Below are 13019 nucleotides of genomic sequence, written 5' to 3'. Positions count from 1 at the left end.
GGTCCTGTATGGCTCTGTGCCACACCCTTGCATGGTAAGGTGAGTTTGGGAGATCTATCGTGAAAAGGTAATGCAGAAGAGGTAGATAACCAAGTGGTGGCCCCAGTACTACTACCATGGACTTTATACATTGCAAACAGGGATAACACCACAGTCAATAAGACCAGAAGGAACTGGGGGGAAAATGTGCACATTTCAAAATACCCGCTCCCCAGGAGTCGGTGTTGCTTCAGATTCTAAAGCACAGTGTATAAATTTATCCCATTGATCTCTCTCTTTCTCTCTGTTTCTCAAGGCATTCTAGAAGAAAGCCAACCCTGCCCTAGCAAGGGCTACAGTTTAGCAATCTCACCACTTTGGACAAATATTTTAGCTTTCTGGGAGGACTTCCCTCCCTCCACCTGATTCTCGTGTTGAGCTGCAAGATTAAGTGACTTGCTGATATAATCATTCCACAGTTTTACCTTTCAAAGCCACATAGCAGCCTTTTTAAACGTATAAAAGAATACTCACTTGTGGCCAATAGAGGCTGAAGGGTGGGGGAGGGTCTTTAATATACACGTTATACTTTACTAATTACTTAGCATTTTCTAAGACATTAAGGCTATATACAATCTGTTATTGATCTCCCCCAGGAGTCCTTAGATAAGACAAAGGTAGTCCCCCCCCCCATCTGTCCAACTTTATAGGTGATCTTTGTGCAAGAAAGCAGGTTAGGGTTTTATTCATCCAGATTGATTTTGGAAAAATATAGTCGTTCCCAGTAGTAAGGAGGCAGAGGTTTACACTCAGTCTTATGGCTTGTAGTTTTTCCCCCCTTTAAAATGCAGCGAGAACTCCCGATGTCCAGAGACAGAAGAGAAATCCAAGCAAAAACAAAGTGTCCTTAAATTCAGTTCATTCATGCATAAAATTCTTCTTGTTTGTGTGGTTTTTGATAGCCTCCGTTTGATTGTTTCGGTTCATCCAGTGAATAACTTCCTTCATCTTTTTTCTTCATTCGGTACAACATGAACCCAACTAGGAAACCAGCAAACAGCAAGCCAACCAGTCCACCAGCAATGACCCCTGTGGGAAAAGGAAAGGATTAGTGGTTGAGTTTTCCCCCTCTAGAATAGCAATAATGAGACAAAGATCCATGCTCTTTTAATCATTTATGATCAACTAGAACTTTGCACAACAGAAGGATGCCACCAAGAAATGGAGAAGTTCCACAACCCAAGTAAAGAAGTCTATAAAGTCATTCTTTGGGGCTTACACCCCCTTTGTTGCATGCAGTCAAAAATCAAGAAAATTCTTGATTACGCACGAGCCAGATTTCAACTCTGCAACACAGCCTATAGCCACAAATTCTAAGGAGTTGTAGAGTACAACTGAGTTAGGACAGTGGTATGGTAGAAACTGCCAAGGATACCATATGAGTAAAGATCTCATATGGATTTTTCTTTTTAACAGAAAAAACACTGCCAACTTAACACAGCAAACACAGGAATAAGGTACCTACAGAGTCTGTGTTAAGCTACTTCTCACTAGTGATACTGAGGAATACAGCTACTCATTATACGGTTACCGGGTGCTCTGGTTCTCTAATGGTAAGAACTACAGAAATTTGAGTAATGCCTAGAGCAGTGTTTCCCAACCTGTGAGTCAGGACACAAAAGTGGGTCATGAAGCCTCTGAAAGTGGGTCACAGACCAGCCCTCCCTAATGGTCCCTACGGCCTTTCCACTGCTCTCTTTTGTATTTTGGAAACCAAGATCTGAATCTGGAAACAGTATTTCTTCCATGCCAACCATTAGTTGCTATTTTTCTCTCCACTGCATCCACGTGAAGCTGATCGAGTAAAACGTGTCCTGACGGTCACTAGAGTGAGCATAGAAGCGGGGGGGGGGGTTAGAGGGAGTGATGGAGAAGATGGTCAAAAGCTGAGATATAGCCTCCACATGCAACGGCTGTTTATGTTGGGATGCCACTTGCTTGGGTTCATATTGGGGGCAGCTGCACCCTCTGCACAAAGTCTGCTGGTTTCTCAAAAACGTCTGGTTAGCCACTATAAAAAAATGGAATGCTGAACTGGACGGGTGCCAAGGTCATCGTTTGCCCAGGGCACCAAAAAACCTTGGGCCAGCCCTGGATGGGTCATCATACCAAATAATTTGGATTTGTGGGTCACCATTACAGAAAAGGTTGGGAGCCACCGGCCTAGAGCATCTTGATGTTATCTCTGGATACAACCAGAAGGGACATGCTCCCACATCCCACATTTTTGCAAACCTGACGGGGTTTGAAGCCCATGGGCGGGACTCTGCCTGCCACCCCCAGGGAAATGGCAGACCTAATTCATTACCAGCTTCCAGCTGTAAGATGGTTAAAAATAGTTCTAGCTTGCTCCAAGAATGGTTAACAGTGCCCTGTGGTCAACGGCCACTGTGACTGCTTCCAAAATGTGACTGGAGTTGAGTTCTCTCAGCGTCATGATGACTCTCAAGAGTCAAAGAACTTGAGTCAAAGAACTTTTCTAGAACGAGAAGATGTTAGATCTAATTGCAATGCTATCTCAGAAATTGTGGAACATGTGAACTGCATGGAGAAGGACAATTCTTTGTCACCCAAATATTTCTGCATACCTGCTAGAACATCTTTTCTGTCCATAAGTCCCTGAGAGGCCCCCGCAGATTTTGTGTCGTGTGTTCCAGGATGAAGTGACCTGCTTCCTGCTCCAGTTTCTTCCACTGGCCTGATTTCAGTTTCAATTTCTGCTTTTTCATCTGTTCCACCAAACATGAAATCTCCCTAAGAACAGAGATCAGCCACATCACATTTCTTCTCATTAGTTTATTTACAGTCTGCCTTTTTTGCAGAGACTCAAAACAGATTACGGAATTAGAGAAAAACGTAATCAAGGGAAACACTATACAACCAGTGTTCCCTCTAAGCTGAGTTAGTGTGAGCTAGCTCCGTTTTTTAGCCTCTGGCTCACACATTTTTGTCTTAGCTCAATAAGGATAGCTCCAGAGCCAACTAATTTATGCAGTAGCCAAATTGCTCACTCACAACTTTAATGCCAGTAGCTCATACAGTAGAATTTCTGTGCACAAGACTCCACAGCTTAGAGGGAGCACTGTATACAACGTACCCTAAAACGATTTAACAACGGTAATTTGTGAAATTAACATTAAGGTGCACAGATAGCTAACTGGATTCTTACCTGATCTCCAGATCCATCTTCAGGTGGCAAAATGCCTTCTTCAGGCTGAGAGGAAGTATCCTTGATGAAAACCAAGGATGTTGTAGTGGAACTGGTAGCATCCAGACTGTTAATTGTTGGTACAATATCACTGGCAGGTTCTTCTTTATCATTGCTACTTACTTCATGGTACAAATCGTGGTAGACTACAGGCTCAATAACACCAACAGTACTAGAAGCTTGTGAAGTAGTGGTTCTCACTGTGTAAGTATGATGAGTCACTGGGACTCTCGCTGTTACGACTGCTGAGCTTGTTACAGCTTGCTCAGTGAATACACCCACTTCCTCTTCTACACTCCCCACTGGCTTATCAGTCATCAGACCATTCACGAGGAATACATGCATGTTTGTTGGGGATACAGGTATTCTTTGATAGTCTTCTGAAGTTGTCTCTGTTGTTCCTTGGGCTTCAGGGTCATGATCTCCCACATCAGGAGCCACTGAAGGACTTGATGATGTGTTTATGCTTTCTTGCAGTGGAACATCCCAGGCAGACACAGATGGCAGAGAACCTAAAACATCAAGATTTATTTTAGGCAGTATTTGGGAGACCATCACCAAGCTCATAAAGACAAGACTCAGCCACTGGATCAGAGGATTTTTGTAGGAGTTGCACTCCATGACCACAGCTCAACTCCACTTCCCCAAGGCCAGATTATAGCAATTACTTATCAGTGCTACAAGAACTCATTTCCCCCTCTTCAAAATTAACACACAAACCCCGTATTCCATCTAGTTTTAGAGTTGTATGACTTCTGATGTGCAAAGACTCACTCGCTGAACTACTGTGGTCCCCCCCCCCCTTTTCTGTAAAGGGAAGAGATCTTCTATCATTACCTTGAAAGTTCTGTGGATGATGTTAGCATGAATTAGGTAAGGTTTTTGTTTTTGTTTTTAAATTAACCTAGCCAACAACAGTTTGGGATCCAAAGAACCACAATCACAGCTCCACTTTCCCTGCCACCTCTTACTCTCTTTTGCAGCCCGAGCCATCACCTCCCCCACCCTGAAAGCTGCTCCTGAGTATCGGGGGACCCCCACAGGAATACTACCGACTGCACCTGGAGTGGTAAATTCATGAAAACCAGGTCCTTTTTGAGTGACGGGAAGTGCCCTCCGTTTTCACAAGAGCACCTTAAGGAGCCAACCCTCTGTGTACAGACCTTTCTTTAAAAGGAGATGAATGGAAACTCAGAACATAACTCCTTTATGCCCAAGCAGATCAGGACTTTCTTTTTTGAACACCTGAATTCTAGGCACCCACCTAGCAGACCATTTCTTCCCCTCCAATTCTAGCCCAGGCTAGCTGGATCTCCTCAGATCTCGGAATCTAACAGGGTCAGACCTGGCTAGTATTTGGATGGGAGACCTCCAAGGAATACTAGGGCTGTGAAATGTCCATCATTGTGCCACATGGGGCAGAAGCATTGCGAATGTCTCTTGCCTTGTAAACCCTACGGGGTCGCCATAAGTCAGCTGTGACTTGATGGCACTTTCCACCACCGGTATTCCAATAACTGATGGGATAGTGCAGACGGAACGAGCCTTGTAGCACTGTTCTCAATTGACAAGACTGGCCAGAAAGAAAGGAGTGTTTACCACAACTAGTCAGACCCATATCGAGCTATACATACCTGCCCCAGAACCAGAGAAAGAGTCATCGTCATCACCTGATGAGTCAAGATCTTCAGGAGGGAAATTGAAGCCCGTGGTTTGCTGTAAAATAGAAAGCAGTGGACATTTTAGGAACTTATCCAGGCAACAGTTTTCTGCACAGGGCATCTTGCTAATGAAGTAACGCTCAAAATCTAGACGCATTCTTGAATTCTGGTAAAACGTCCATCATTGTGCCACATGGGGCAGAAGCATTGTGAATGCTTGGGCATTCGGTTAAGACATACTGCACACATATACTTCCTTCTCAGTGAGAGCTGGGTCATCCCTGCCCTCCAAAAGAGCAAAGTGGCCAAACCGCAGTACTTTCCTTTGCCCCATAAATGTGTATAAAAAGTTCTCATGTGTATGAGGAATGCCCATTAGGGGCTAGCAGCCTGGAGCTTGTCAGGAGTTGGAAGCCAAGCAGCATTACCCATGGTAATAATCCATACTTGGATAGGAGACCAACAAGGAAGACTGGGAATGGCAAACCTCCTCTGCTCATCTGTTGCCTTGAACACCGCACAGTTGGGGACATCATGAGTCTGTTATGACTCAATGGCACATCCTTATCCTTCTTCATTAGAGACTTAACCCATGCCCCCGCCTGCCACAGATAAGGCTGGTACTGAGAACCACCGAACCATCATGGACTATGGCTTATTACGCTAGAATGTAACGGAATATAAAAACTGTTCAGCTTTTGAACAGCCAGATTACAGGAATTCACATTGTGTTCACTCTGCTTACATTGCAAACTTAATATGTAGAACTACAAGAGGATTCATAGGGTTGGATCCAGCAATCTGTCTGTTGGGGAAATGGTGCAGGAACCTTTTCATGCACCCTCATTCTCACCGTGTTCATTTTGAGGAGGGAGAGAAGCTGGCTTTCCAATTGCATCAAGAGAGAAAGAGAGAGAAAAAGAGTTGTTCTAAACCAAAACTCAGTTTCTTCTGTTACACACTCATAAGTCAGAAAACATTTTGAAAACACTTTTGTATTTCAGTATTCAGCACAGAATATTTCAACACAACCGCAATACATAAATAGTGCACGTGTAATTCTATAAAGGAGATTCTTGGCAGAACAAGACTAAAATCAGACGTTAAGGTTTTGCAGAGTTTCAGCAAAGGACCGAGACTCAATCCAGCCCTAAGTCTGCAACACTATCAGGGGAAAGCACTGCTGGTCATGGATTTCCCCCTCCCCTGAACAGCCATCTCTGAGCACCAGAACCAACCTTCCCATGTCAGAAATGGCTGCTGAGGGAGGGATGGGAAGGTGGAGACGATCCATGACCCTCATGTGAGTGAGCTGCTGGATCTAGCCTACAGTAAATATTTTTAACACAGTAAAAGACACTCAGGATAATCGTGACAGTCTTCCATATGGTTGCTCTCATGTAGAATAGGTGTGGTTGCATTTGCACAGACCACTTAAAGCTCTCTGCAGCCCTTTCTTACAGTTGGGGTACATGCACAAAACACAAAAACACTCCGAAAAAGGGCCTATCACATTTCTGAACCAACTCCTGAACTTTACCACTCTGTACAATCTCAGCCTTTAAGTCTCTTCTTCAGCTTTGGTAACCCAAGTTACCAAAGACCCCATCAAGGACATGAATGAACCGCAGCCCTAACATCATAAAACCCAAACATACACAAACATACACTACATAAAGTAAAATGGTCTGATAATGCCACTTTCCTCGTGTCATAAATTAGAAGGATGCTATTTTCTACCAGTGCTCTTAGCCCTGAAGAAAAGATATTTTACTACATGGGTCTAATTTGATATGATACTGGTCTACCTCTACAAATAGTCACACACACTTTGGGCTTTCACTAAAGCAAGCAGGTTATGGATCACTGCTTTGAGATGTGAGGATGACATCACTTTTCCCAGAAGGCACTAAACCTCCAAATCCCAGAGGCAGAAGGCAACATCAGGGGAAGGTCTCAGCTTTTGTGCCCGGTTGTTGGCCCTCCAGAGGAACTGGCTGGCCACTGTGTGAAACAGAATGGTGGAACAGATGGACCGTTAGTCTGATCCAGCAGGGATCTTCTTATGTTTTTATGACTGTAAAGAAAACAGCTTCAGTATAGGCCTAAGACAGGGGTCCCCAACGTGGTGCCTTTGGGTATCATGGTACCTTGCCAATACCTTTTCTGGTGTCAACCAAGTGATTTAAGAAAGTGTGCAGAGCCAGGTGGGGCTTTTGCCAGGCAGGGCTTCTGATTGGCTGTGCAGACAAAAAGGCATCCTATTAAACAGAACTTCTGCCTGAAATGTTGAGTTACTGACATGTTGAGGAGTTACTGACATTTTGTAGTTGGCTCTGTTTTGGTTAACAGCCATTTTGTGGTTGGCTTCACCTGCTACGGTGGCCATTCTGTGGTTGCACCCAAAGGTGCCCACAGGTTCAAATGCATTGGGGGCCCCTATCCTAAAGTGTTCAGGGAATGGCTCCTAGCAAGCTGTGTGTAACATGTCCATAAGATGTAAAATGGCTTCCAACTAGTTGCTAGTTGGAAGAGTTTACAGCAGACCCTTGTCGACATATCAACCACGCAGTACGGATTCTACTCAGAACTCTTTCCTGTAGAAGCTTGTTCTACGCAGGTGTGCAGTTAGCTCAAACAGACAGTTCTTAATATAAGATGTAACTAGATTGGAGGCAGACCTCTGGTAGAAAAGTATAGTCTTATGAGCTAGCCAGGAGTGCTTGTTATTTTGGGCCCTCCAGGCAATTTTGACTATACCTGCATGAGAAGGTAGCATTACGAGTTCTAAGGTTGCACGTCAGAGGCGGATGCAAGTGAAATGTTCCTCCATACAATCAGAAAAGCCACCAATTTTCAACCAACAGCTTGATTTCCAGCCCTCGGCTGCTTTACAGAGGTCTGCATTTAACTTTAGCACCCCATTACAATCCCATTTTGTCCACTGTCACCGAGACAGCTGAACTATGTAAGTGCTCGCAAAGGGTGACAAGTAAATGATCTGCCACCTGCAAGGAGTAGGAGTGGGAGCCCTTATAAAGAATGCACAAACAAGTACTGGCCTCTGGCTCGGTTTCCATAACCACTAACAGATTGAAGCACTGGCAGCTCAGCTGCATTTTTGCATTGCTGCTTTTTTTGCCACCCCGGAGATAACCCTCCTTCCCCTCTTTGCTGACCCGGCTTTCTTTAATAGCAGCCAGGCAAGCTGCAAAGGCTCCAGAACTCTTGGGAGATCTCCTCCCCCTGGTCGGAGTTCAGCTGCCCTTTTGGTGGCCCTGACAAGATGCAGCCAGAAATGGGGGTCAAGCTCTCATGAGAAGGAGGAGTCTGAGAGTTCAGAAGTTGTCACATGCAGGTTGCTGCGCTGCTTTTAAAAAGATCGGAAGGGGAAGGAAGCATCACAGTGTCTTCTAGCTCCCCATATGGGGATGAGGGCTAAGATAGATGATCACACCCCTCAGTCTGCTCATTTCAGAGCAAAACAATCAGGGAACAAGGCACCCCATCCCACAGAGAGGAAACTGGTACGCATGAAGCCCCCTGTACAAATCATTATGCCAAAATTTCCAACACAGAAATGGACCATGATTGTCTAGACTAGTGGTGTTCAACTCAAGGGTTGGGCGGTATGTCCAGAGTTCACCTGTTGGGTTGCAAAGCATTTACAGAGTCATTTGTTGCTATCTATTGGAAGGTCCTGCTGATCTTCCGTACACATAAAGCAGAAGGATGCTACCTTGCTGCCTCATAATTTGTCCACTGAGAGGAGCAGCGGGATGGCAAGGCAAGATCACTCTGTGTTGGAGATGATTCCTTCCAAGGCCCTGGCCCTAAGCCTGTCCCTTACGACAATACGGTCCCTGCAGGTCGGCTCCCTGCATGACCATAGTCTTGAACTAGACCTGACGGAGGTTGTGAATCTGGCTCCCTCCTTCCTGTAACATGGCTCTGTCTTTGCAGTTTAGTGAGACTTGGGTCTGCAAAGTTGGGTCTTAAGAACACCCCTAAACAGGCATACCACTCGCTGATGATGGCAGCCGGTGCTACATTACTTCCAGAAGACTAAGTTAGGGACTAGACCTAGACACAGAAATCAGTGTCTCTTTAAGACAATCTTCTCTTGCAGCAAATACTGTATCATAAGAAAGTGAATGCCAACTATTTCTGAACCCCTGGTAAAAACAGCTATGTAGAATAGGGGAGGGGTAAAATGGCAAAACTTGCAATCTTTATGTTTTGAAGAGATGCCTTGAAAAACTCCAGCTGTACAGTTTTGCATTCTAGTTACTCCAAAGGTAGAGGCCTAATGAGCTGTAAGGTACTGTACACTTCTCAGCTGCAGCCAATTACTGTGCTTCAAGCAGTTTTTCAGCTGCTTATATAAATCCCCAGACCTTAGTTTAGGTTGCTTGTAAAGCCGTAGCAGACCTCCAAGTAAAAAAGAAGGATCTAGTGGTAGGTGGGGCTCAAAAGAAATCGGCATCTAGACCAATTCTAGTCCACCCTGACCTGCATGCTGATGATTCTATCCCTTCCGAAAGTTACTGAAGAAGAATGCTGGAACAATACATATTTTATTGTAGTCATATTTCCTTTCCCCAGTAGGACATAGTGAACAGAGTATCAGACTAAGATCTGGGAGACCCAAGTTTGAATCCCCGCTCTGCCATGGAAGCTTGAAGGGTGATCTCAGGCCAATCACAGTCTCAGCCTCACTACCTCACAAGGTTGTCACTATAAGGATAAAACTGAGAAGAAAAACAATATAAGCTGCTTTGGGTCCCCATTAGGGAGAAAGGCAGGGTATAAATGGAGGTAAATAAATACAGACGTCTGCCTTGAACATATACAATGGAAAAGCAGAATCAAAGTATTTCACAAAAGATCTGCACATCTCTCCTTATTATAAAGTGCTGTTCGTGTCCACGCGCCCCCACAGCCTTTGGCCCCCCCCAACTGCCAGTCAGAACGGGGCGCCTGGCCACTGGCTGCATGGCCTTCATTCCGCCCCTCCTCCTGCCCACAGATGACCCTCCCACCATCTCGCCCACAATGGGCTGAGAGCCGCTGCATGGGCAGCACGCTCCGCCAGTCGCAGCGTCTGGAGACCGAGCCCGATGGGAGCCAGCACCGGCTTCCTCACGCTGCAGCCCCCACAAGAGTCCCTCGCTCGCCGCCGCTCCACCACAACGTGCAGTGCTCAGTCGGAGGTGGCGAGCTACGCTGCCCACAAGGCCACACCACCCGTGAGGCCACGCCATCGTGCCCCTGCTTGCCCTGCGAGCCCCACACACCATCATGCCGGCACTGCACACGGCAGGGGCCCGCGTCGCCTTCCTCGCCCCACAAGTCCAGGTCCGATCGTCGCTGTGAGGTGGGCAGCTGTGACACGGCATGTGCCCTCCCTGATGCACCAACCGTCTCCTCCTGCCTGACCCCAGCCGCGGGAGTTGTGATGCCAGCAGCAGTGACTGTGCGCCCCTTCTCTGCCCGACAATGGGCCTTCATGGCGAGGGCACCGCCACCCCTTCTTCTCAAGTGGGGGGGGGCTGGGGAGGCTACGGCCCGGCTAGAGCTCATTGCATTGATCTTCGCAACGGGCCTTCTCACTAGTGATCATATAAGACAGTAGTGTGGTGTTTCATTTTACATTACCAGCGTAGAACTGCATGACTGAACTTTTTCCAGTTTTTTTTTTAAAAAAATACCTGAATATACAACAGTTATTTCAGAATTCTCTAACACCAGCCCCCAATCTAGTACCCTGGTCACAAGAATCCCCCATAGGCTTTTGCACCTATAGTTTGAAATGGTACCAGCCAAACAGTTTTGTGTCCTCAAGAGGTAGTGTGAAAAAAAATGGGGGGGGGGGAGGAGTTCATGAGATGCCAGTCTCTCACTGACTACTGCTGAGTACCTTGTGCCCCCATTGGAAAACCTAGGAAGAGATCTTTAAAAAAAAAAAAAAAAGATCCACTTTGACTTTTAAAAATCAAGATTTTATAGGATTTTCCTCCGTGCTGATAAAGCTTCATTTTTTGGGTGCTTTATTTTTTTGGTGCTTTTCCTAGTCCATGTTCTCTTTCTAGGACTAAACAAAACTGGCTAATATGCTCGGGTGGGGAAGCAAGTTTCATATATTAACAGAGAATTTTAAAGAGATGTTTTAGTAGCTTGGGATTTTCTCATTACTCAGAAGTAGCTCATTAAAGCCCTGTGACCCCTGAACCAGACCAATGAGCCCTCATCCCAATTTGTACAGTGAGGCAACATTACCAGCCAGAAGCACCGGCGGCTAGTGTAATGTCAATCACGCAGTTCAAGGCAACCCATCCAAACTGCCATGTGTGGAAAAGTAAGCAGATGGGAAACGCTTCGACAGCTACCACGTCACCAATATAATTTATCAAGCTTGAGCAGGTAAGTAAGGGAAACCAGAGACTCAGCCCTGTGTTAAAAGTACACAGGCAACTTGTCAAGGCCACTTGTTAAATGAAAAACAGGATTAGGCTGCACTCCAACAGGAAACTTCTCCCTATCTCTATTCTTCCCTCCTGCTTCCCTGTAACTGCCATACCTGCCCTCCCACGCCTCAGACATTTTGGCATGTGCCTGATCAGACAGCAGGGGATGTCCTTGGGAAGGAGAGGCGAGGTAGAGTTTCCCTGCTGAGTCACCGCTGCCCTGTCTCAGACACAACAAAGGTAGAAACCGGACACTCTGTGGGGGATGCCTGTCTGCAGAGAGGGGGACCCTGGCCGATAGATGCCCACGCAGGAAGACGGATTATGTTACCCAGACAGTGAGCCTCCCTTGCAGCCAAGGGCTTCGCCATGACAGGGTGTTTTTCCATCAGGAGACTTAATCCCCCCCCCCACTCAGCTGGCTGCAATTACATCACCACGAGGGAAGACAGTCGCTGTAAGGGTTCTCATTCAAGATTACATTTGGTGTTCTTCCCGACAATTCCACAAGCCACAGCACTTGTACACAGAAATATTATTATTATTTTTATAAACATTTTATTAGGATATAATAAACATAATCAAATATACTTCACACACTTTTAAACCACTACATCCTTCCCTCCTCCCTTCCCCCCCCCCTATTTGGCTTCCCACAGTGCTCCAACCTCCTGCTCAGTTCTTAAATCAAATTCACCTCCTCCTTTCCTTTTTTTTTACACACATCTATAGGTAACTTACCCTTCTATAATTTGGTATTACATCTTAATCTAATTTTTTTAATATCTATTAACAATTAATAATTGTCAAAGCTAAATAAACCATCCCTTACATCCCAGTTATTTTCTAAATAGTCCTTAAAATCTTTCCAGTCTTTAAAAAAATCTTCTGCTTCCAAGTTGTTAAGCTTCCTTGTCATTTTGTCCATTTCTACCATAAAAAGTAATTTCTTAATCCAGTCTCCAACTTCAGGCACTTTATCCTGCTTCCAACATTGAGCATAAATCATTCTGGCCGTTGTAATCATATACCACATCAATGTCCTTTTTGCCATTACACAGAAATATTATGTACTGTAGGACGGACTACAGCTTCCCCGCCCACGCCTTGCTGGATGCAATGGGGCAGAAGCCAAAGATCAAGCGAGCTTTATGAGATGCATCAGGCTTCTGCCTTGATGCACTTCCATATTCGGTGGATGCACAGCCCATGCCCCTTCCTGCTCCCCCTCCCCCCCCCCACATCCCTCCGTGGTCTCTCCACCGTTGAACTTCAAAACAATGGGGTGTGTTTTTAATTGACCAGCCGCAAAGAAAAGCGGTGTTCATAATGAAGTTTGTACAGTCAGCGGTGTCACTAACGAGCACTTGCCAATTTACCAACTCCCAGTCACCTATACAACCCTTTTTTAAAAAAAAAAGAGCTGATTTTTTTTTTGTATTATTCAAGTGTTTATGCTGATCCAACAAGTACCTACTAATCCATGAGCTAATTTCTAAATGTACAACCACATCAAGTAGTTTGTCAGCAAGAGTTGTCTTGGAGGAGACTGCTAAGGTATTGATCAAAGCAATATGACTACTAGGTTATGACAAGTTTACCAAAAAAAGGAGGGTGTTAGTATGTTGCAGCAAAAATAGGTGT

General features: G+C 45.4%; 1 protein-coding gene across 1 annotated transcript in view; it reads right to left on the bottom strand.

Annotated features, from left to right (window-relative positions):
* Positions 1-38: 38 nt before the first annotated feature.
* The window catches only part of SDC1 (syndecan 1), a 30980-nt gene continuing 17999 nt past the window's right edge, over positions 39-13019 (bottom strand). The window contains exons 2-5 of the mRNA XM_015405412.1: positions 4882-4963; positions 3209-3759; positions 2628-2793; positions 39-1068 (exon numbers count right to left, since the gene is read on the bottom strand). Of these exons, the coding sequence (XP_015260898.1) occupies positions 902-1068; positions 2628-2793; positions 3209-3759; positions 4882-4963 (966 nt within the window). The 3' untranslated portion in view covers positions 39-901. The remainder of the gene's footprint in view (positions 1069-2627; positions 2794-3208; positions 3760-4881; positions 4964-13019) is intronic.

Source organism: Gekko japonicus, unplaced genomic scaffold (assembly GCF_001447785.1).
Source record: "Gekko japonicus isolate JY-2015 unplaced genomic scaffold, Gekko_japonicus_V1.1 scaffold1487, whole genome shotgun sequence".
In the NCBI taxonomy this organism is placed as follows: Eukaryota; Metazoa; Chordata; class Lepidosauria; order Squamata; family Gekkonidae; genus Gekko; species Gekko japonicus.
The sequence above is the reverse complement of the archived record's forward strand: the minus strand, read 5'-3'. Positions and strand labels throughout refer to the sequence as shown.